We start from the raw sequence: 25,238 nt of genomic DNA, 5'->3' as shown, positions 1-25,238 counted from the left end.
TTATGATTAGATGTAAATATGTTTAGGTTATATAAGCTTAGATGCAGAATGGATGCTTGGGTGAAGAGTCGTAGACAACAGGACAGTGGGACAGGATCTGTAGCGCAGATGAATTTATAACAAACACTGGGAAAGTGTATTTTTCTTTAAAAAAAGATATATGGAAGACTCTTAGGAAGTTGTTTGATCTGCATGGAGAGGGGAAGAAACTCTGCACATCAATGGGAACTTTAGCCGACTTAGATTAGAAGGGGACATTTTTATATATCAAGAGGCACTCCGAATTATATCTCTGCATTACCACAAACCTTTGAACTGATCAGGTGTGTGTGTGTAGGTTGATGCTGACAGCTACGACAGGAACGACATAAAAACGCCTTTCAAAAATATCCCTAATATTTGTTGGGGCAGCACGCCTTGGGGACTGCAATAAGGCAGGAAATCAAGGGTGGGGTGAATGTGATATGTAGGGAAACTCCGAAGATTGCAGCCGGAGCTTCACTCAGCCATAGCACCCCGCCGGCCCACCAGTCTCCAACCAGAGGCGTCTGCCTTTCCGTGCGTGCCCGCGACTGCTCGCTCCGAAGCAGCAGCGGTGCCAAGACGAAGCGTGCGCTAGGACCCGGGGCCCGCAGCCTGGAAAGGAAATGTTGCTTTTTTGACAGAGGAGAGAAATCCCCTCAGTGCTGGCTGTGAGAAGAGAGAAGTGAAGTCAGTCACCTGGCGGTGAAGGACAGTAAAACAGGAGAGAGGGGGGCGAGAGAGAGAGAGAGAAATCTCCCCCCTCCCCTACTCTTCTCTTCCTCTCCCTGCGAGAGATCCTTCTCTCTCTTTCCCACCCCCCTTCCCCAATCAACCCGGTTTTAACTCTGTTTAGCCTAACCTTCAGGAGAGAGAGAGGGGGAGGGAGGGAGAGCGTCTCTATATCTCCCCCGCAGACTTTCTCTTCTCCTTCTCCCCTTCCTCCCTTCCTCCCTCCCTCCCTCCTCCAGCTCCCTTCCCGCCAGAGCCTCCGCACAACAATTGGGGTGTCTATATGCAGGACTAAGCGGTGAAAGCTCGAGAAGGGACGGCGGCGGATGCCCGACGCTCGCTCGCTCTCCCGGGCGCCCGCGGGGAGCTGGCCGGGGTAAGCATGCCGGGCAGCCCCGCGCTGCGCCGCTGCTCTTGCCGGGCGCTCGCTGCCTTCTCCGGCTGGGCGAAGGAGGCGCAGCACCAGGAGACGCTCGCTCGCCGTTTTGCTGCATTGGTGCCGTCCGGGGGAAAGGCAGGCGCCGCTGTTCGCCTTGGCTGCCAGCGAGGCGCCGCTGCCGGCTGCTGAGGCGGCGGCCGGGGAGGAAAGCTTTGGCGGAGAGGATTCTCCTCGGCGTCCCACCCCGACGGGAAACCCATCTTCTTCTCCCCGCCCCCCTCGATTCCTTCGCCTCGGCACAGGACAAGATCCGGGGGCTCCCACGATCACCTGTCGCTTCCTCCCCCCACCCCGATCGCTAAGGGAGGTGTGTGTGGTTTCTCCCTCCTCCCCACCCCACCCCAAAAGGAAAGATTGAGAGGAAGGGCCGGGGCATCTGATTCCCTTTCCACATTTATTTGTTGCTTTTGGGAAGCCTGGGAGGCGGCGCGCTTGGCGGAGGATGCCATTGACTCGAGCCGCCCGGATTGCCAGGGCAAGGCTGACTTCGCGTTGGAAACGGAGCGCCGAGAACCGATGACTGGCTGGCTCGCTCTCGCTCCGAAGAGAGAGGAAGAAATTGGCACAACTTCTCTGGTGTTTTCCTCTTCCTCCGCCACCTCTTTTTCTTCTTCTTCTTCTTCTCCTCCTCCTCCCTCCACCTCGCCTCTTTCCCCACCTCCGTGGCGTTCACTTTCGATCTATGGAAAGAGCACCCGATCTGGACATTGAAGAGCTCAAGGTACGTGTGATCGTCTCTCTCTCCCCCCGTGTTGAGAGAGATGGGAGAGCGTGTGTGAGCGATTGTGAAAAGGGGGAGAAAGAGGAAATGCCTCTCTTGGTGGTGGTGTCTTTTGCTCAGGCTCAGCCCGAAGGAGTTGGAGGCGCTTTCTGTTGCCAGTGCGCGGAGATGCCGGGTGTGGGGGTATGGGAAGAGAAGGGTGGGCATGGAGGAGCGCAGCCCCGTCCGCCGGCCCCTACAGGAGGAGAAGAAGAAGGAAAGAAGAAGAAGGGGGGGGGAGAGGAGGAGGCTCTGGTAGTGGGGAGAGGGGGAGGGGGAAGGAGGAGGAGGAGGACGACGGGCGCTGGAGATTAGATGGCAAAAGCCCGGCTGCGCTTCTCCTCTTCCCTCCCCCTCTCCCTCCCTCTGCTGCGCCTTCCTAATCATGATCCTAATGATAAAGCGCTGCTTCCTCCCGTCAGTTGCATCAGCACTTCGGACAGCGGCGCGCCGGGTCTGTTAATCATCGGCCGCCGGAGGAAGAGCTGAAAGGTGGCTTCCCCTTTCACGCCGCCGCTGTTCCTTCCTCAGCAAAACTTCCCTCTCAAAGCAACCTCCCTCCCGATTTCTAGCCTGTTGTGAGAATGATCGGGCGATCTTCCCCCTTGTCTTGCACTGCTCTTGATCTATGGGGTTCCCTTCCCTCTGCGGATCCCCTCACTCTAGTCTAAAGTCTTTTCCTTCCGCTTCACACACACTCCAGAAGCCCAAGGCTCAACATTTCAGGACTACAAGCCACGCAAGGCAACTATCCGGGATTTTCCAAGGATGCGGACGCAGCCACGTACTTTGCTCGGGGGAGGGGAACTGAGAAAACTTTGCATTGGAATCGCGGAGCGGAGGGTTTTTAAACAAGGAAACTTCCCCATCCGATTTTGCCTTCTTTTAGGCTCCCTCCTTCTTAAGGAGCATGCTTGGTTGCTGGGAGCATGCGCCATGAAGCTGCCCACCCCGTCTTGCTGGTTTAGAACCTGTTCCCTGCAAAAGGGGAGGGGGCTTCCTAGGAAGCAAAGCAGGCGGTGAAAGGGAGAAGGCAGAGTAAGGAGGCAATGGCGAGAGAAGGGGGAATGGGGCGCATGGGGAGAGGTGTAGTACTGAAGGGAAAATGAAAAATGGGGGTGGGGGACTAAGGTGAAATAATGCAAATATAAGGGTAGCAGAGGATCAAAAGAGGATGAGAAGGTCGTTAGAAAAAGAATAAATAATTTATGTATTTTTTAATTTAAAAAATCACTGCACTGTGAATCAGATAATTTGTGTGAAAGAGGAATACAGTAGTTGTCTCACAGCCCTTTCCTTATAAAACCTTTCAGAAAGAATTATCATGTCCTTACATGTGGCAGGCATGCTATTTATTCATTCGGAGGAGTTGCTTCCTTTCCTCAAATATTGAAATGCGTGGTGTGGGAACTTTGAAACTGGGGTGCTGGTGGTGGACATTTCGTGCCCCAAAACTGTGATTTATTGCTTCTTGTTGTTAAGGATGCATTTCCCCACATAAACTTTTACAGCTTGATGCTTCTATGCGCAGTCGCCTCAGAAGGAACCCCCACCCCAGAGTTCCCTGGGAGTTACCTCCAAGAAAGCATGCATGAAAAAATGGCAACCCCCCCCCTTCAAGTTGCTCAATTTCAAGAGCTTAAAGAATATGGCATTTTAATGCCAGCTCTGTTGAGATGATCATTTGTTGTGATTGTTATTATATGAACACAATGCAAGAGCCAAGACCAGACTGTTTTGAGCTCGGTTTCCAGCCTGGTGCAATGCCATCCCTCAATGAACTGAGATCCCCACGCAATTTGCCGCCTTTCCCTCTTCCCAGGGAGCTGTGGTACATAACGTAGGCTTGTGAACAAAGTTTTCTTTGAGGACAGCATAAGGGCACTTCCCCGCAGGGAAATGGCTCCCCGCTTTCAAAGTTCTGTGGAAATCCTAAACTGGGCTACGTCTCACACGTCTCTCCATCACTTGGGGACTGGCAGATACTTCTCCGCTGCATGTGGTCTTTCTGCAGACCCCGGTTTGAGGGAGAGGGAGATGTGTTCCCATTAATCTTCCCTCGAGCAGCTCTGCAATTAAGGCCACTCTTGCAGGGGCTGGGAGACAGTGGGCGACCTTGAGGAGAGCAGCCAGGATGAAAGGGGACTCCCAATGCCCCCTTTCCCCATTCTTTGCCTTGGGTGCCTTAGAAAAAGCAGCAGTGCTTCTCAAGGGCAACTTTATACTCACACAGAAGACAGAGGAGCAATAGAAACCCACATGTGGCTTAGAGTGGAGCGCATTTGCATGTTCAGGACATGTCGCCGTGGTGCTGATCTGTGAGATCCGATATGCTCATGCAGGTGCAGCTGATTCATGTGGTGCACATGCACCTGGGTTTCAGACCTGGCTGGACTCCTGCCTGTCTAAATGCTGGACATGTATGACTATAGGCCCTATGCTATCTACCTACCTATCTAGGTAGGTAGCACTTTTCCGTCAGATGGTCCTCAGGGCTGCTCCAAGAGCACTGTTTCCCATGCATGCTTCCTCTCACGTGCCACAATATCTCCTGTGCCTTCAACTGGCTGCTTTTAGGAGCCTGTTAAAACTCAGCCTTTTTGGATAGACAGCTAATACTTTTTGATAATTGGTCTGCTGCATTCTATTAATCACCAGTAGGCGGTGGTGTGTATGCAAGATACCATTTTATTGAACAAGGCTAAAAAGAAGCAGGTGATGAGTTTGGGGTGTGCGTGTGGGTGTTTGTACACACAGTATATTCTGTATTATCAGCTATTTTTTAAGCATTTGCTCCAGGGTGGATTAAGCGTGTAATAAATAAATATAAGGGACAGCCAACTCTTTCCTTCTCTTAACTACTAAGCTTTGTTGGCACCCCTGCTAGTGATGCAATGCCAACTTAAAGTTGCTGGTATTATTAGAATCAGACCCCTCTTCCTTCTGCACATGAGGTTGAACGCATTGCATATTTGGGGTGTAGAGGGCTTGTGAGCATGATGCATTTGGGCTTCAGCTGCAAGAATCAGGAAAGCACAGCAAAAAAGAAGTTCAGAGGCTGCTTTAAATTGCAAAGAAGCAAATGAACTGTAGTCACTGATCTCTCCCCTACACTGATCACATTTGCAGGACAAATCGAGGTGTGTCTACTCAGAAGTAAGTCCTACTAAGTTTGATGGGACTTACTTCCAGGTATGCAGGCATAAGATTGAAGTCTAAGGTTCTATGCTCCTTTTGGGGCAGGGGCTACTTCTGTTAATTTGTAGAGCATGGTGTGTGTGTGTGTGTGTGACTAAAACTAATGCTAATGGTTAAATAATATTAACAACAGCAGCAGAAGTAGGTGGTCATGTCAAGGTCTCAAAGATGAACACTTGATTTACTGATTAGCTCAGGTGAGGACAGACCCAATTGGTTTTGCGTAGTCTACATTTTTCACCCTAGAACCCGCCTGTGCTCTGCTTCTGTGTTTTACAATTGCAGAACTGCTTTGGCTGGGTCAAACCAAAGCCGACTTATCTCAGCAATCTTTGCAAGCACCCCAGAAACTAGAAATTTGCTGTGGCTCCACCAGTGGACCATGCCATTTCCTGATGTACCTTCAACACTAAACTCACTTACCTGGGAGTAAGCCCTGCTGAATTCAGTGAGACTTAATTCTGAGCCAACATGGTTAGGATTGTGGCCTTAATGTTCATAATACCTATATTTTGTTGACCACACATATATATATGGTATCCAGAAGTTTTGCTGGCTCTAAACCTGGAGATTCTGTTAGCTCTCATTTTTGCCACCAGGGCATAACTTTGGGGCAGATGCCAGAAAGACCTCCAAATGCAACAGGGCTGGCTTACCACATTTTGAAGCAAGTAGGGCAATAAACAATATGATTACAAGGATCTGAAATTACGTAACTGCACCACTGTTAGCCACCATGTCTAATAGACATATTCTCCTTGATTTTGCCTAATCTCCTTAGAAAGCCTTTACCTCATCCAGTGGCCCATCTCACAAATTAATTCTATCCTATGTGAAAGACCTTCTGTTGTCTGTCCTGATTCTCCTGGCAGCCCGCATCTCTGGATGATTCCTAGACCAAGTTCTCATTTTACAGAAGAGGAAGATGGGGGAGGAAGCCCATTTGACCCACTTTTTCCAGAACGTGCATAATTTTGTAAACTGGTATCACGACCCTCTTTGTTGTTGGGTTTTCTGAACCAAAAAGTCTCCAAACCTCCACACTTACTCTTGAGGAAAATGGCCCCAACCTCTAATTTTCTGTTTGTTTGCCCTTTGCAGTGCCATAGAGTGCTCTGTGATACCTTTCTTGAGATGAGCTGGTAAGATCTGTTCAGACTATTCTAAATGAAGCTGCCGCAGTTTTATATGAAGGCATTTTGAAACAGGTTCTCTTGGTTTCCACTTCTTAATCTCTTGCAAGGATTTTGCTTCCTGACTCTCCAGTTGCCATACACTGAGTTGACATTTTTATTAAGTTACCAGCCATGCCTCCGATATCTCTTTCCTGATTAGACCTAGTTGGCTCTGATCCCATCATTGTATTTGTGAAGTTAAGATTATTGGGCAAGCAGGGGAGGAACGCACATAATTTTGCAGTCATACTACTGAACTTAATTTGCCATATTAGTACTATTCCTATCCTCCACCGTTCCCCTCAGTTTGGAGAGATTCGCTCCTTGGATAATGTGTTGCTCTTTGCAAAGTTGGCCATTTCCTTCTGACTTCAGCTCATTTATGGAAACCTTTTATGGAGCTTATGTCTTCTCACAAAGGCCTGCCTGAAACCTGATTAAAACAGTGTCTCCTCCAAACATCTATCTGAAATGCAGCAGACTCGGCCTAGCAGTGTAACACTATCTTTAAAAAAGGGTTTCTAAAATCTTATTTGTGTGGGGGACCTACTATTTTATTATGAGAAATTGCTTCTGGCTTTAGAAAGAATACTTGGATCAAAACAGCAACGAACTCGCTAGCAGCACAAATACTTCTCCATCTGAAATCTATCTCTCTTGTTTACGAAAGCACAGTACGGCCAGGCTTTGGAAAGATCAGCTAGTGATTCCTGATGTGGTTTGGTTGCCTTGCCAAATGAAATCGAGGCAGGGAGAAAAAAAATGCTGCTTAAAATTTCACTTTAAAGAAGCAACAAGATGTTGCAAATTTTATACGTCTTACTCCCACAAATACAGAAAGCAGGGAAACGAAACAGAGAAAGAAGGATGTGCCAGCATTCTTAGGGGGAATACCACAGTTTACAAAAGTGTATATATCTATAATATATACCAAAAATAAACACAAGGAAATGGCAGACAAAACCAGAACCATGCAGTAAGGACTGAATATATGCAAAATATTGAGTTAGCTGGAAAGGAGGAACTGAAAACGGGTCTGAATGGATAGAATGCCCTCTTTGAAAAGAATAGCTGGCTAAAATCCTGAACAGGAGTCCTCTTGTTAGGGGAGAGGATGCTCTGCAACCACAGTAGAAAAAAGCAAAGAACTATTTGCCTCTTGGGGAGATCTTTCAGGTAGCACTTTCATTCTTCATTCCCCACAATCAATGACCTCATGCTAGGATCTGAGTGCATTGTGCTCCATACGTGAAGCCTTTAATGCAAAGTAATACCTGCCTTACTAAAGTCTTGATCATCCATGAAGAGGCCAGATTGATCTGGGACTTGTGTCGTACGCTAGCCCCCAAGAATAGAGAAGTTGGTTATCCCTGGTTATCTATGGCCTGGAGCAAAATCTCACTCCTCTTGCAACCGTTCGTTGATCCCAGGTTATTGGAGACACTGTAACAGGACCTGCCATCTAATTTTCTGGGTAGTTTGGCAATAAGCTTTTCATTTGCTAAGAGCATTATGGATTTTTATTTGTAAGCATAAAGCTTATGTTAAGCCCCTTTTCTGAGTCCATTTAAAAGTTAGAGTTTCATTAAGCACTTAGCTACAGAGGAACCGTAATAAAGCTCACTGCTGAGTGTCTCTTTGAATGTGTGTTGTGATATTTTCAAAGGTGCTGGGCACATTTGAAAGGTCACTTGATACAAAACTGAAAACTAGCAAGGGGAGGTGCTTCACCTTGCTAGTCTCTGCACGAATTTGCGATGAAACAGATCAGAACAAAAATGAGAGAGACGGAAAGCAAGTTTTCATCCAGAGATCTGGGGACTGATGTGCTTTTGCTTTGATCTCCCAGCTTCCGTCTCCAATGCATATATGAACTTTCATACTTTTAATTCACAAATCCGTGGTGTTTTGTTTCAAAGGAGCACCGTCATAAAAATTAACTAGGGCTGTATTGCGCTTACCTGGAAGAAAGCCCCAGTGAACACAGTGGGACTTCCTCCTGAGTAAGCATGCATAACACTGGGGTGCATGTTGAATGTGTCCAAATCCTTTGCAGTGCAGCCCTTTGCATTAGCAAAACCACTTTGCAATTTTTAAATGTGTGTCCCTATATGCACAGGCATTTCCTCTGTGAACAGCTAAGCACGTGCATGTTTTGCATACATGCCCAGGAGCACATCCTTAAAATCTTGGCTAATTAAACTAAAATATTACCTACTACTTTCTGGTTCACAATCACTAGCATAAGTTAAAATTCACATATCCCCCCTAAGCATGCTCTCAAAAAGCGTCAAAGTGTGTGTAAGAGTGCAGACTCATGTGAATTTTATGAGGCTTCCTTTTTTTTTTTTACTTTTCTAATATTTTATTAAGGATTTTCTTGTTTTACAGAGGTAAGTGCTTACTTTTGAGTAGACATGATTAGGGTTGCAGTGTAACTCCCCTGCTGAAATCAGCACAATTTAAATGGACTTTACTTTTCTGGATCGTACCTCGTGATTGTGAAGTGCAACAGAGTAGCCATACCAAGTCGGGGAGACCCAAAATGGTTCCCTGCAGATGTTGCTGGGATCCAGCTCCCTTCAGTTCAGTCAGCATAGCCACGGATGATGGGAGTTGTAGTTCAATGCCACCTGCAGAGCACTCCATTGGCTAACCTTGCTCAAATGGAGAACAACTCCAAGTGATCTTGCATATGTGCATATGTGCCCATGGAAATATACTTACACAAATGTTCACTGTATAGTTTGAAATATTTAGCTGACAATTGGATGAGCTGCTTTTCGAAGGCTTGTACGCCTATGTGCTTTGGCTCACTGCAAAGGCATGAACTGACTTTGAACCACTCCTTAAATAATGACACAAAGGCAGCAAGTTTGGGATCTGAAGGCAATGGAAGAGAAGCTTTCACATGTGAAGCATGTGCACTGAATTGCCTTGCCCCACACTGACCCTGCTTCTATTGCTATAAATCTCTCGTTTGCATTTTCCACTCTTTATGGCGCAACTCTTGCAGCATCTTTTATTTCCATTCCTCTCCCATTTGCAATCATTGAAATATGTCTATCGGTCTCAGATGGCAGGTGATTGTGCTTTATAGGGTGTGTAAAACATCATCTTGACATTTTTTTCTGGATGAAAAGACTATGCAAACCTATTAAAAAAAGCATCTTTCAGGTGATATTATTAACTTGAGGTAATTAACAACACCAGTGAAAAGTAGCATTTCTACCTGAAAGTGACAATTCTAAGAAGGAACAGCAAGTTCTAACAGATTGATCCTGTGCACATTTACTTAAAGGCCAATCCCTTTGAGTTCAAGGAAATGAAATGTAGGATTACAAATATGCTAGTTTTAGTTTTGGGTGGTACGTTTGGTCTTGCAAGCATGTTAATGGTTGACTGCTGGTGAAGCTATTGGTGAAAGCACTCCTACGATCTCAATGTATGGGCAGCCACACGTGGAGGCAAGGGATTATTCCAGTACCCCATCCTCTAGCCATGATGAGCTTTAAAGGTCCCTGTGAATTGGGCCTGGAAACAGATCAAGAGGCAGTGCAGCTGATGAAGTGCTAGCATGACATCTTCATCGCTCCCGGTCCCAGTTAGCTGTCCACCAGCTGCATGGTTAACCAACAGCAGTTTCCGAATGCTCTTCAGAGGCAGCCCCATATATATGGGTTATAGCAGTTTAGCACAGAGGCTAACAGAGCATGGCACATTGGAATTAATATGGAAATAGATGTCTGCCTTTTGAAAACATAGACATGCTCCAGGATGGTGGGGATTGCCATATAACAACATCTGGAGGGGCAAAGGTCCCTCACTCCTGATACAGGGGCTCCTTTAGCACCCAGAACTAATTGTCTCTTCCATTGGACCTATCTCTGACCACCCTCCTGTCTGCTAGGGCTTACTTTCATGTGGATGTACACTCCCTGCTGATCAGTTTTTGTCCTTCTTATCTCACTCTTACAGTTGTACCTTGGCTGTCGAATGGCCTGTGATTCAAACGTTTTGGCTCCCAAACCCAGAAGGGAGTATTCTGGTTTGCGAACATTCTTTGGAAGCTGAACGTTCGCACGTTCAACGGGGCTTCTGCGGTTTCTGGTTGGCTGCAGGAAGCTCCTACAGCCAATCAGAGGCCATGCCTTGGTTTTCGAACGTTTTTGGAATTTGGACGGACTTCCGGAACGGATTCCGTTTGAGAACCAAGGTACAACTGTATATACTAAAATGTATCTAGGTCATGTAGCAGCCTGTTCAGGGCACTGTGAAGACAAACTGGTAAATCAAGCCTGTCACTTTAAGCAGGTAGTTTGCGTCAGGGCAACACGGAGCAAGAAGAAGTAAGGCAGTTCACTTGAAAAACCAGAAGAGGCTGCTGTAAGGTGATCAAGGAGTGTGGAAGAGGAAGAGAAGGAGGAGGGGGTCTTTATTCCTGGTGTTGCATTGATGTATCAATAGGTGCTGGGGGGTTGTAACATACTTGAGAACCGCTTGGTCCGGTTTCCATTTCCAGATGAAACATGGCTACATTATTCAGACCAGTCGATTACAAAACTAGCCGCAGATGGAGAGCTTTAAACAATGCTGTCCTCCAGCACATGGTAGATTGATGATGTTTCAGAATTACAGCATATGGCATAAGGAATGTGAAATGAGGGAGCCCTCAAGAGGTTGATTCAGCAGTTCTGTGGTCCTAAACCAAGCCACCTTGGAAGCCAGTTTCACAATTTCCCCAAGTTAAGTCAGGCTTTGTGCAGCGTGGGAGGATTTTTGATGGGCAAAGCTAAGTAGGTGGCTTTATTTCTGTTACACGTTAGTCATTCCATAATGCAAAATACTACTCTGTAGCAACTGACATATTTTTAGTGCAATGCATGCTATATATTCATCGCTGAGGCTGGAGACAGGAGAGCAATCTCTTGCTAGAGTTATCTGACGTGCCTGATAAACAAACGGCTCTTCTTTCTTTTGTCCTCCCTTCCCTCATTTGCCACCCCAAATCCCATCATTTTCACAAAGCCTGTCATCATCAACATTAGATAAAAGACAATTAACCTTTGCAATTCACCTTCAGAATATCCAGTCTTCAAGCTCTACCTAATTAAAGGTCAAGCAGGAACAAAGTAACACTTGGCAAATTTCTCTTCTTGTTTAGGACAGGATGAGGCGGTGCCATCATTCTGAAAAGGGCCAGTTCACGTTCATCACACACGTTTTAGTCAAAAGATCAGTGGGGAGAGTGATTACCTTTCCCTTGGAAATATCATGAGCTCAAGCAAAGCATGTCTAAGGAAGGCCTATTTTCCAGGTGACAATTTTATAAACATGGACACACAGTCATGCAAGAGCAGGTGCCTCTTTCAGACTGATACATGAATATGCAGGTTCATTTCTGGCAACAGGTGCTGGATCAGAACCAGAAAATGCTTTCAGGCAGGGACCAGTCTCTTTCTAGTCCATGTCACTTCCACACGTGTCCATTCATAGATCTGATTGCTACAGTTTCCAGATTAATCTGCATTTTTGATCTGCCTGATAATGTCTGTTATATTTTGGAATGCTTTCCGTCACTAAATATACATTTTGTAGCATATTTTATCTTCAGGTATTAATGTGATAGAGAGTAAGGCAGCCACATAATATTTTCAGGTATTAATGTGATAGGGAGTAAGGCAGCCACATAATATTTTCCTACAGGGAAACAGATGTAGGCATGGGGAATGCATCATTTAAGTGAGCACTGAGTGGGTAACAAGACTGGACCATCTTAAGTAAGTGTAGAACAGGGTTGCCCCCAAATAAAAACAGGTGAAGCGAATTGCAGTGGGTGACCTCAGTAAATAAATCTTCTCTTCCTTCTTTCATTATTAAGAGTTTGCAGTTACTCTGCCTGAACACTTCAGTCTTGTATTAATATAGAGGTTTGCTAAGCTCACTACGTTTCAAGCTGAAAATATATCAACACTTGGTTAAAACGAAAATCCTTCTAACTTGTACTTATTCGTGGCTTTTTATATACACTATATCTGTCCTCTCAAGAACTTATCACATTGTGCAAAAAGTATTGATCGTTACATTGATTTCCCCAACCAGTACTAAACACACACACCAAACGCAAAGCCTACTCCAGATTATCCTAAAGGTTGAATTAGAAGGATTGTGCCAAGCATCCACAATGCCCTTGACACTGAAAACCTTTAATGAGATCCCAGGGGTGCCAGGAACAACAGGATTTACCTTAATTCCATGACAATTCTAGGTAGAATCATTAGGGGTGTCATGGGACTCAAAAAGTCCCATGCTTCCCTTTTGGTGGGGAACATAGTTTTTTTCATTCTCTGCTTCCTAGAGGACAGCAAGTTGGTTTTCTCTGTCTCCAATCCTCCAGAAGTTAGATTGGGCTATTTTACCCATTCTCCACTTTGGGCTTGTCTTGTCCCTCTTGAAGTGTTTGGACAGCAAACATCACGCATTCTGTTCCATCTGTAGATCTGCACTGTAATGTGTGAATAGATACGTTGTCAGTGGCTCCAGTGATCAGCAGGGGTGCTCTGATATCACAGGAGGTGGAACACGCAAAACGTTTTCTGAATGCTGTTGGATGAATGGCTTTGAGCTAGACCCTTTAAATCAGGGTTGGAGGATCTGTGAACCTTCTAATGTTGCTGTACTACAACTCTCATCATCTCTGATCATTGGCCATACTGGCTGGGCCTGGTGGGATTTGGAGTCCAGTAACATCTGTAAACTGACATGTTCTCTATAGCAATCTAAACCATGGTGGACCATGCTACAGTAGAGGTTCTACATCAGGCTTCCTCAACCTCAGCCATCCAGATGTTTTTGGCCTACAACTCCCATGATCCCCAGCTAGCAGGACCAGTGGTCAGGGATGATGGGGACTGTAGTCTCAAAACATCTGGAGGGCCGAGGTTGAGGAAGCCTGTGCTACATGGTATGTCAACTAAGTAGGACAGATGTGCCCATGTACAGCATATAGTCTGGTCTGTACATCCCTGCCTGCCTCTCCACGGTCATACTGATAACTTTTTCCTGAATCATAAACCTACAGCCAAACATGGCAGGCTGTGTATCCATTGTAATGCACATTAGAGTGGTACACTCATATACTTTGAATTGGACCCAGGGCACACCTGCTAAAAAGGAAGGCCGCCACTGCTGTCAACCTTGAATCCCACCTTAGGGATAATTTAATGGCAACTCCATTTACTATAAAATATTCTGCATGAGGTCCCATCATCTGATATTCCATATGCATCTTCGAAGCTCCGTCATATATTTTAGTATGCCCATGATTTTTTATTTTTTATTTTTTTGCATGCAGTAGAGTTTTGATGTTGATTGCATTTCAGAAATATTTGTGCAAAAGTTCTCCGGTGTACAAAATTATTATGAGACATTTTTAGTATGAATCAATCAAGACGGTAAATGCGAAATTGATTTTAAGCACGCAGAGCTTGATATGAGGGATTTAGTATTCACAGCACCGTTTCAAAGTGATGCTATATAGTTTACTTCACAGAGATCTACGCGCACATTACTCCCTTCCATTTGTAGGTAAAACAGCCCAGATTTATAGTGTTTGTTGCATTCCAGAAAGATAGCAGGCCCATATGCAGATGTTCCTTGCTTTGCCACACAAATACATTTCCCTTCCATGAACCTCACATCCCACCACACAAATTAACTCTAATTGGATATGGCATCACTTTCACTCATCTTAAAGACTGTAAAGCATGGATTTTATGAATTGCCAGCATACATTCAGCAATAAAAACTAAAGATGCCGAAAATCAATAGGAGTTTCTCTGTTGATCATTGGCAATGACAAAAGGCAAAAGTCAATTTAATATTTCAGGCAACAAGCTGCCTCGCCTATAATGGTCTGAAAGCAAAAGAGGACTTATACTGAAGGTGTCTTCACAAGAACCCATACACTTCCATGCTATGAGCCTTTTGTGGAATCTCTACTTACTGCACAAGCCTTACCATGTCTACTAAGAATTGAATCCTGTTCAATGGGGCTTAGTCCCAAGTAAGTGAGGTGAGGGTTGCCCACCTTAGTCGAGAATATTCTACATGCGATATAATCATCTGATATAGAAACGTTTATGGTTTCGGGAGGTTCCATGCTAGCATATAGAGCAGCCTTTCTCAACCTGTGGGTCCCCAGATGTTGTTGAACTACAACTCCCATCACCCAAGGCCAGAGCTCAGGGATGATGGGAGTTGTAGTCCAACAACATCTGGGGACTCACAGGTTGAGAACCGCTGATATAGACAGTGGAGATAAACCCTTGTCCATTTCTGTAGATGGCTTCAGCAGCAAACTTGCATGACCTTTGATGTCCATTTTACACACAGCTGTCCTGCATGGTCCATAGTGTCCCTTTGCAAACTGCTTCTCAGCTGGCCAGCTTCTTTCAGGAAGGAGAGTCAGGTGGCAAGTTCCTAGCTCCTAGGGCTGCCATCCTGGGCATTACCAGGATTCAGCGGTGGAACTGACGTCGGGGGGTGGGGGTGGTTCTGAAAGGCAGCACTTTCTCCTGGATCAAGTCAATTGAAAATTTGTGGCGCTTCAACAACTCAACAACTTTGGGGTTTGCCTGAAAAAAGCTCAACCACTTTCGGGTGTCCTGCTTTTTACTTTTTTGAAATATGGCAACCCTGCTAGCTCCTCCTGGCAGTCAGGGTAGGTCTAGGTCTTTTCACGGGGTTTTCCTGCTCTGTGCCTGTCTCTGCTTCCTTCCCAGTGCCCTTCCCAACTGCCACATTGCTCTGCACCAGGGTTTCCCAAACTTGGGTCTCCAACTTTGGACTACAATTCCCATCATCCCACTAGCAGGGATGATGGGAGTTGTAGTCCAAAAACAGCTGGAGACCCAAGTTTGGGAAACCTTACTCTTGGCCATCCAACCTGATGTGTTGCAATCTGTGGTTGTCTGTCTTCAACTCATCTAATGCCTAAGTACTTCCAGATATGCCAGACTTTGCTGAGGACTTGGCCAAAATCTGGTGCACAGCCCTACTAAAGGCAATGGTGGCTGGCTCCATTGGGGACTGGTGTGGTGCAAAGTAGGAGGCCAGCAGTAGGTGGAGCTTCATTCTCCTCCCTTCTAAGTTCTAGAACAGGCATAGGCAAACTCGGCTCTCCAGTTAGATGTTTTGGGACTACAATTCCCATCATCCCTGACCACTGGTCCTGTTAGCTAGGGATCATGGGAGTTGTAGTCCCAAATCATCTGGAGGGCTGAGTTTGCCTATGCCTGTTCTAGAAAGGTGAAGAAGGAAGAAGTTGAAAGCCAATCTCACCCCGTGGACCAGCTGTAAATAAGGAAGTAGGGACTGGATGATGTTGGTGGGGCAGTAGTCCATTCACCCTGATGGACCAGCCTCCAACTAAAGACATACCTTGGTTGACTTGGTAATCCTTCCACTATCAGCGAATTCTACAGGCTCTATTGGTAATCTATGAGATTTCACAATGGCTTCACCCACACCCTCCTAATTCTGCCCTCGCTCCATCCCTGAATCACCACCTTCCTCAGACGGTGGTGTCTCTGAGCATGAGGCAAATGCTTAAGCAATGTAATGTGTGGAATGTCCCTTTGCATCCTCCCTCTCCGAGTTGTGAAAATTGCTCAGGCAACAACTGTACAAGCCTCTTAATGTTCTCTTCCTTCCTTTCCTCCTCAGCAAACGCATGATCTATTTGCCCAGCTCGGGCCTGCCTAGTTAAGCTCCCTATTTCATTCCGTATTAATTTAGATGAGGCGGATAATATTTGCTGTTCATGTAAATATGTCATCTACTCAGTCTACCGAGACCACTTGCACTATTGCTTAATAAAATTATGGGGATATGAGTGGTGTTGCCGCGTCCCATGATAAAATTTCCATCATAGTGCTGACAGTCATAAAACAAAAGCTTCTCTCTGCCAAAGTGCCGCCTGTCCTATTGAACTTGGGACTTTTTCTAGGCCTTGATCAATGAACAGTATCTACCAGGCAGTAAAACTGCAGCATAATGATAAACAGAGCAAGAGGACAGAGTTTGGGCGGATTGAAGCTGAGCACCTGGCATGTCAGGGATTATAGATTATATTGGCCAAAATTTATTTTACGCGGGTGCATGGTGCACTCAAGTTGAGCTCCTTTGTGATACACAACCCAGCAAGCTCCATTTTCAGAGGAGAGAAGTAAATTGTAAGGATTTGAGGACTGACTGGGTGGGGCAGGGAGGAAGGCACAGACAGAACAGAAATAAACAATTCTAAGCTACACAGACACATAGGAGCCATTTGTCAAGCTTCTTAAACAAGATGGGCCTAAGTGAAATAATGCTGTAATACCAGACCCCCCAAGTGTCCTCATTTTCCAGAGACAATCCCGGATTTACAGAAGCCATCCCAGTTTCTGATTTGATTCTGGAATGTCCAGCTTTCGCTTAGGATGTCCCTATTTTCATCAGAGAAATGTTGGAGGGTATGGAGTTATGTGACCCCTGAGTCAAGGAGATAAGTAACTATACAACCTTTAGATTACATGTGAAGGCAGACCTGCACAGGGAAGATTTTGATGTTTAATGTTTTATATATGTTGGAAGCCACCCAGAGTGGCTGAAGCAACCAAGTCAGATGGGTGGGGTGCAAATAATAAAATTATTATTATTATTATTATTATTATTATTATTATTATTATTATTTAGGGCATCCCTATCCTCATCGGAGAAATTTTGGAGGGCATGTAATAATAATTCACAGGAAAAGGAAAACATTGTTTGACTTGGTGTTAATATAGTGCATTAAGTACAGAATGGAAGTTTTTGAGTATCTTGTCACAGCAGTCGGAAACTCCAGGGCTGCAAATCATCAGTATCGCATAGTACCTTTGAGCATGGACAGCAATGGTGGCAGGTGCCCTTTGGAGGTAGGGTAGAAGACAGAGATGCCACTGAAAGGCAGAGTTTTGACCCTGTCCTCTCCCCTGCTGAGTTTTACAAGGGCAATGCTTAGATGCTGTCAGAATGTGCTACCCACTGGGCTACATATAAGTAAGACGGCAGGCAGCTGGAGGCTGGCTGAGGGCAGACTGCTGTTGGTGAGGCAGTGCCCCACACACCCTAGTGGCCCAGACTCCACTGATGGGTGGGGAACCTATGACCCTCCAGATGTTCTTCAGCTCCCACTAATTTCTAAGCATTAGCCATGTTGGCTGGGTTACCTCAGCATCAGGTGTCAGAAGATCCAACCCCCACGGTAGGTTGCCAGGAATGGATAAGGCAAGGAAAGTTCTTATCAACTGCTTTTTGTTCAATGTTCACACAGAGAGGCTTAGAAATGTAGCCTCTGGGGAAAATGGTGTTGCTCCGAGTAAATCTCCAACCCCTTTCTCTCCTACTTCCTCATTTGTCGACAACAACACTCCCCCTTTATGGTTTCAACTTAGGACCATCTGTCTCTGAGCCCTTTGCTCTCCTACTTTTAAGGCTTACTGGGTTCTGGGAGATGGTGATTCTGGAATGCTTTCTAGTGATAACGTGTCAGCCAGCTGCTCCAGCTCTGCCTCCTTCTTCTCTCCCATTATTTCCCAACTTTCCCCCTCATCTTCCTCTGAGCTGTGACCTCCCTCAAACCCCTCTTGTAATTTGGAACTGTGTTCTTCTTCTCTGGAAGGGTCAGGCTGAAGAGGCGGTCTCCATCATTCCCCCTCTGCCCAGTCCCTGACATTCAGCAAAGATCATGCCAATCTGACTGGTTTCTAGGCAACACCTCCCTTTTTGCTGTAAACAGCATTAACCCTTGGGTCACTTGTTGAATGGTCTCTGCTGTCACACTTCCTATAAAAGAACAGGAGCTTCCTTATAACCACCTAATACGATCATAGCAAAGGTAAGAATTGAATAAAGGCTTTCCTGATTCAGAGCTCAGTTGCGTTAAGCCACCAGGCTACAGTTGTTCTCAGTCAGGAATTGCCACCGCTTCCAGATTAATTGTTTTAATATGTAATTTCCTCCCCCCCCCCCGCTCCCACCACCCAAATGAAAATATAAAAATTGATTAGCTTTTGAGGTTTGATCTGACTGGTGATAAAATTGATCCATGATGGTTTTTAAATCAGGCAGTCAAAGCACTGAGAAGCTGGGAGGTTTATATGCTCTATTTGGTTCAAACATCCGTTTATAGAGCTACCTGCAGCATCAGTCAAAAGCTGTGGCTCAAGGCAGGAAGCACATCCCACAATCCTAATTATAGGCAACCTGTACAGCTCTGAACAGCTGGGCGGCTCCTCACCTGCCTGTGCCTAATATAACATGACAGTTGTGGACTCCACATGTCTCCATTCCTAATGGCCAGATCACCAACACATGTACATCATGCTGTTGATTTTTGTACACTTGTTCACTCTACCTGTGATGACTGGCAGCTGAATGTGTCCTCAGACGCCTGTAAAAAGTACTGGACAGATTATGAAAATTATGCCTATGTTATTAGATCTCTGGCTGTCTCCTCACACATATAAAGATGCTAGCACTTGATGCTGCAGGGACCATGTGAGTCAGTTCCAATTCTAAACTTTCATTGTGGCATTTGAACACCGATGGCTCATGCACACATGAAAGCATCATTCAAGGCTGAAGTCACCAAATGATGAATATACGTGTGCAGACCAGTCCACTGGTGAATAGTCAAAAGCCTAATCCAGAGATTTGTTATGGGTGGGCACTGTGTCCATTGCATATACACTTAGGGATGCAGGTGGCGCTGTAGTCTAAACTACTGAGCCTCTTGGGCTTGCCAATCAGAAGGTCACCGGTTTGAATCCCGGTGATGGGGTGAGCTCCTGTTGCTCTATCCCAGTTTCTGCCAACCTAGCAATTGGAAAGCATGCCAGTGCAAGTAGATAAATAGGTACCACTGTGGCGGGAAGGTAAATGGCATTTCTGTGTGCTCTGGTTTCCGTCATGGTGTTTCATTGCACCAGAATCAGTTTAGTCATGCTGGCCACATGACCTGGAAAGCTGTCTGTGGACAAACGCCGGCTCCCTCGGCCTGAAAGTGAGATGCGAGCCACAGCCACATAGTTACCTTTGACTAGACTTAACCATCTGGGAGTCCTTCACGTTCACCTTTTCCTGCATATATACTTGGAGGTAAATATCATCTCTAGCAGTAGCACTAAGTGCCCTACACATGTCTTTGAATGTGAGGATCCCCTGCTTCTATGGAAATGAGTGGGACAGCATACATACCCAAGAGCTCCATGTACACATCTTGGCACATGTGGCATCTGAACTGAGCTGCAAAGCTAAATTGAAGCACAACTTGGAAAGAAGATATGTCCTCCTCTGTCCACCTGCTGAGCTGCATAAATACTCTAGAGGCTTCTGATGGAAGCCTCTGTCTGGGAACAGTGTGTTCCAAGACAGAGGCTGCAAAATATCACAGATGCAGAAAGATCCAGCAGTTTCAGAGGGTTGTATTGTCAAGCAGTCTTGAGGGGAGAAGTTAAAGTTCTGCTGGTGAAAGCAGAGCAGGTTTCACACAGTATCACCCTTGCCTAAATTTGTCCTGTCTTCAAATTTGACAAGTGAGCCTGGCCCTTCTCCATATGTTGCCACCGGAAGTCACATTTATTTGTTTTTCCTTAGAGTTAGCCAGGATCCGTCCACTGATGGGGAAAGGAACAGAAAAAAGACCCCAGCCTTAAACCGTAAAAAAAAGCAAGAAAACTGAGTTCAGCTATTTAAACAATCAATTTTATTCTGCACACAGCAATTACTTCTGCTGTCAGAAGGGATAAAGTTTACTACCACAGGAAACTGTAAAAAGTCAAATGTGTTCTTGTAAAATCCAGTGTGAGCTGCTAAGTCAATGGCAGCATACCTTTGGAAGGCTGCTTTCAGATGTTACATTTATCAAGAGACCATGTGGACATAAACCAAGCTGTGGTATTCTCCTGATGTCATTTCTGAAACAAAAACAGTGGAAGTTATTCTCTTTGGTGGCTCCCACCAAAGCATCCTGCACAGAAGACCATTAATGGGGTGGTGGTCGTGGTGGTGGTCAGTATCATTGTAAACCAAGTGGCCTGGGCTGAGTTACAATGAAGCATTAGAATGCAGTAGGGCCAAAACTGACAGTTTCTTATGGGCCACCAGAAATGACTCCCATTTTGGAGCTGGAGGTCTGACTACTGGCTTTGTCCCATGGATTCTGGTACCCAAAGCCTTGCTGCTCATCTTACCTTGCTTTATACTGAATTGTAGTTTTTATATTATCTTATTGTGCTTGAGTACTTTAATTCATAGAAAAGTGACCCACAAGTCTGAATGAATGAATGAACGAATGAATGAACACATACATCCATGTAAACAGGACTTTTTCCCCAGCCGGAACTCACCAGAACTCAGTTCCAGCACCTTTCAGGTGGACGCCATTGCCATTATAAGAGAACAAGGGAGGAGTTCATGGTGAGTTCTTGAGCGGTCATCAATGGGAGTTGTAGCCCAACAACATCTGGGTACCCCAAGTTGAGAGAGGCTGGTATAAGGTGCTGTTTTCCTTTCTTTGTGTAGGTGTGGGATATTATCATACAGTCTGTATGGAAACATTTGTTTTGTTCTTGCAGGGATATGGTTTCTCCAATTCCATTTAAAGGGCTTTTTATGTTCTTGAAGATTGTGACATCACATTTGTGCATGGAGAAAGAGAGAGAGAGAGAGATGAGAGAGAGAGCGCTTGCCCCTTTTTTAAGCAAAAAAAGAGAAAATATACATCTTCTTAAAAAAGAAAGCAGAGATAAAAAAATGGCAATGCATCCCTTATGTGCAATCTGTATCAGAAGAAGTTTAAAGCACAGTTTGCTTTTATTGATGCCTTCATCTGAAAAACAAACAGAAGAAACCCTAAAGTTGTAAATTCCAGAGACTGGGGATAAGAACGAGATGCTGATACGATGTACCACAGATAAATCAGGTGGCACTAACAGAATTTCAATAGCTAAGGTTAATAATATCGCCATCAGTAGTTTTCGAAAAAGCTTTGACTGCCTTAGAAGGAACTTAATTTTAAATCTCAAGAGAAGTCAATCAGTATACATCTAAAATATGCGTCAGGATGTGAATTGCATACATTAGAGTCATGTTTCTCTACCTACCTAAAGTGATCTCATTTCCTATGTAGTTACTTTGCCAACGGAGAGTTCCAGCAACTTGAGTGAGAGAAAATAAAGGTCAAGGAACAGGTCAGAAGAGAGTACTTCTCTTATCTCCTCACATCTGCCAACTGTCTTCCTTTCCTGGTCAGCTCGGAGGCTGATCAACAGGAAGCAGAAGATGCATCCAGCAGGTTCTTATTGATCTGATATCAGTTCTGGAACTTAGATTAGTTCCATGAGCTTTACCAAAGGCATCCTTCACTTCCTGCGGATCAGCTCTGTACCAGGAACAGTGTCAGCCCAATACATTTTGATGGTGCCCAAAGGACACCATGCTACAGCTTTAAATCAGGGTAGGGATTCTGTAGCCTTCAGCTGGTGTTAAACTGCAACTCCCATCATTGGGCTAGTTGGGGTTTGTGGGAGTTGGAGTCCAACAATTTCAGGAGCTGGTTCCTCTGGTTCCTCACTTCTCTGTTTAAGTCTTATTACCCCATTCAGATACCAACCCCCACTTTCACCTATCCCACCTCCGTGCTCTGTAAAGGAAGGAGGACACCACACTTTATTACATAGCAGGGCCAGCTCTGATCAAGAAGAGACAATTCTAACTTGTGGCAGAAGGAGCATGGTGCAAATCACGCTGATATCGCTCAGAGTTTGAGTCTGCACCCAAGTCATGTTTCCTTTTGGTAGCACTGGTGCTAATGCACATATACTTCCCCGAAGTGAGATAATTTTCATGAGAGATCCCCACAATTGAAGCTATACAATTAGAGCACATTGTATTTGCACACTGGCAGCCGAATGGTCTGTGCTCCTCTTCCCAGATCTTAGTTGAAATCCAATGGATCACTAGGCAATAAGCGCAGCATGTGTCACAATCATGGAAATCACTTGCAAGAGTCATCCATGTCTGGAAAACGTTGCTGAATCAGAGCTTTAGTAACATGACGTCTCCCCACCCCCAATCCAGAAAAAAACTACCCCGAAGCTGTTTATAAATATGAAATGGTGACTGAACATAGAAATGCAATGTCACTGTGGTCAGCAGCCATTGGTCTAAAACTCATAGTCTTCTGCCACATCATGCGCCCATCAGAAAAACAATATGTTCCAGAGACTTATTTCAGGAACAGTTGTTGTTGGAGTATTCCCACCAACTCCATCAAGGATGAGCAATACTCAGGGAAGATGGAAGGCACAGTCCTTCAACATCTGTAGGGCACCATGTGTCAGCTATATTTGGATTATTTATTGTATCACTTTTGATCTTGTCAAGGGAGCAGAGGATGGCATGTGGTTATTATTAGCTATTCTTATCTACTTTTTTCATGTGTGAATTCCTTCCCATGAGGCATCCCAAAGCAAATTTACAATTTAATAAAACATAAACAAAACACTTAAATATATAAAAACAGAAACCAGTAGTACATATGAGCAGTGGCGTAGCGTGGGGGGTGCAGGGGGGGCCGGCCGCACCGGGCGCAACATCTGGGGGTTAGGGTTAGGGGGCGCAAATCCATGGGTTAGGGGGCGCAAATCCATGGGTTAGGGGGTGCAAATTACTTGCCTTGCCCCGGGTGCTGACAACCCACGCTACGCCACTGCATATGAGAACATTATTTTTAAAAAGAACTACATACAGGCACAGACAGAAACAATGTAAAACAACAGCATATACATCAAATCAATTCAAATCCAGTACAAATACCAGATGTTTCCTTATGACAGTTCTATGAGGTATCTAGGCGAGATACAATGACTTGCCCAAGTCCAGTTAATGAGAAGGCTGAAGGAAGATTTGAACTCAACTCAGGCCTTCCTCGCTTCAGTAACACACTGGTGAATCGAGTCAAAGCTTCATGAAGCTGTGGCAAGTTTTTGCAAAGGTCACATTGGAGAAATCAAGGCGGTGTTTGTCTACTTCGGAAACAAAATCTGGGGCTTTGGAGTTCTTGTCTTTCGCTGAGATACAAAATGGGAGGGGACGCTGAAGATTTTAACTTATCCCGCAATTAAAACAATTATGCATTCTTTTCATTATTCACTGCAATGTTGATTATTTGGGTAAACGTCCTCACATCAGGAGGATTCTGGGGGATGGCATAATTGAACCAGAGCAATAAACAACAAAAAAAGTTAATCCATCATGTCAGGTGTGCTGCTTAAAAAGACTAACCCGAACTTGAAGCCGGGAAGAGTCTTCTTGCTTCCTGATTAAAATGTGATTATAAATTACAGTGTGAATGCTGTAATTTCAACAAGGGTTTTTACGCTCAGAACCTGACCTTGAGCTAAAAAGAAAAACAACCATTTGTTGTTGTTGGTTGGCCTGTTTTGATGCTTTCATTCAGAATATCCATGGGAGAAAAGGATCGTGACGTGTGGACAGAAAAAATCTGTGGCACGGAGTTGCCTCTCTACATAACAGCAGTTTTCAGATTTTCTACCTTCACCCTGTCTGAAAAGGCCCCCTGTGCGTCTGTCACATAGAACCTCTGATTGTAGGCTTGGTTGAAAGTGGGGGCACTCTTTATGTAAGGCTCAAAGGTTCAGTCCAGCACGCCATCCACCACATCAGGAGTGGGGACCTCAGGTGACTGGAGACTGACTGTGTACCAGGCCTGACATCTTCAGCCATGGAAACGCTGCTTTCTTGATAAATGGATTGATCTGCCAGCTAATTTTCATGCACTCTTTGTGCTTCCTTTGGCTGTGGACGTGTAATTCACCAGGTGGTTTAAAGTGTGATCAGCTGCTGTAAATTGAATTCTTTTTCCAGGAATAGGACAGTTTCTTTCCTCTCTCCGGTTGCAGATATTATACACCAAGCTTCATGACTAGGGATGGAGGAAGAATTTGGTTCACTTTTCTGACTGAGCTGATCTGAAAAGCCTAAATTTTCTTGAGGGATAAATGAGAGTGGAGACTTACCTTTCTCCAACAGCAGTGACTTTTCTCAGTGTTGCCATTTCCTAAATGCCACCATTTTATTTTCCCAGAATGCTCCTAATGTATTATTCTGTAGCATCCCTTGGGGGGGGGGGGAATGGAGGTTGATATCACTTATTCCTTCCCAAAATGCTACAGAAGATGCAATGTCAGGTTTGGGTACCACTGCACTGCGTTCCTCAAGAGCAGCTTGTTATTTCCTTCCTGGAATTAATGTGTGGCACCCAGTAGTACTGAGTGCAGAAAGAAAATGATTGGGGTTAAACATGCTCCTTACCCCTAGTGACCCAACTATTAATTATATCAATTATATCAAGCCTGCGCCTCTCTGCATAGCCCCATCCTGGGTTCTGTCTCTTGGTCATGCTGAGCGTGACAAGTTGTTGGGAGTGCTACAGAATGTTGGGAACTGGCAGATAGATACTTGGAATTACTATTTAAAAGTGACCACTGTGGCACTACCCTTCTGATGTTTATACAAATGCATATACTTCTAGTTCACTGGCTGCATTTTAGACTTTAATTGCCCTGGCCCAGAGACTGAAAAGCTTTTAGTTGATTGCACACATTAGATTAGACTCTTGGACCTGACAATTGACTTGGGCGGTTATTACTATTTCCAGCACTGCAGTATAATTTGTGAGTTTCCTCCATCTGGGGGGCATCACACACACAAAAAGCTGTGTTGCAGATTTTCATTCTTCATATCTGTGACAGTTGCACTTGTAGGGCTTCTGTGTGAAACAGAATACAAAAGGGTGTGCTGCAAC

The 25,238-nt window shown here is 45.1% G+C and overlaps 1 protein-coding gene across 2 annotated transcripts in view; it reads left to right on the top strand.

Moving 5' to 3' along the window:
* The first annotated feature begins 760 nt into the window (after positions 1 to 760).
* SGCZ (sarcoglycan zeta) overlaps positions 761 to 25,238 on the top strand; it is a 542,307-nt gene continuing 517,829 nt past the window's right edge. Inside the window, exon 1 of one of the 2 annotated variants that reach the window (XM_083460104.1) lies at positions 761 to 1,913. In XM_083460104.1, the coding sequence (XP_083316230.1) occupies positions 1,875 to 1,913 (39 nt within the window). In that variant the 5' untranslated portion in view covers positions 761 to 1,874. The remainder of the gene's footprint in view (positions 1,914 to 25,238) is intronic. The other variant, XM_083460103.1, reaches the window with a different exon arrangement.

This window comes from Podarcis liolepis, assembly GCF_965112155.1.
Source record: "Podarcis liolepis genome assembly, chromosome: 9".
Lineage (NCBI taxonomy): Eukaryota > Metazoa > Chordata > Lepidosauria > Squamata > Lacertidae > Podarcis > Podarcis liolepis.
This window is presented reverse-complemented; position numbering and strand designations above follow the sequence as displayed.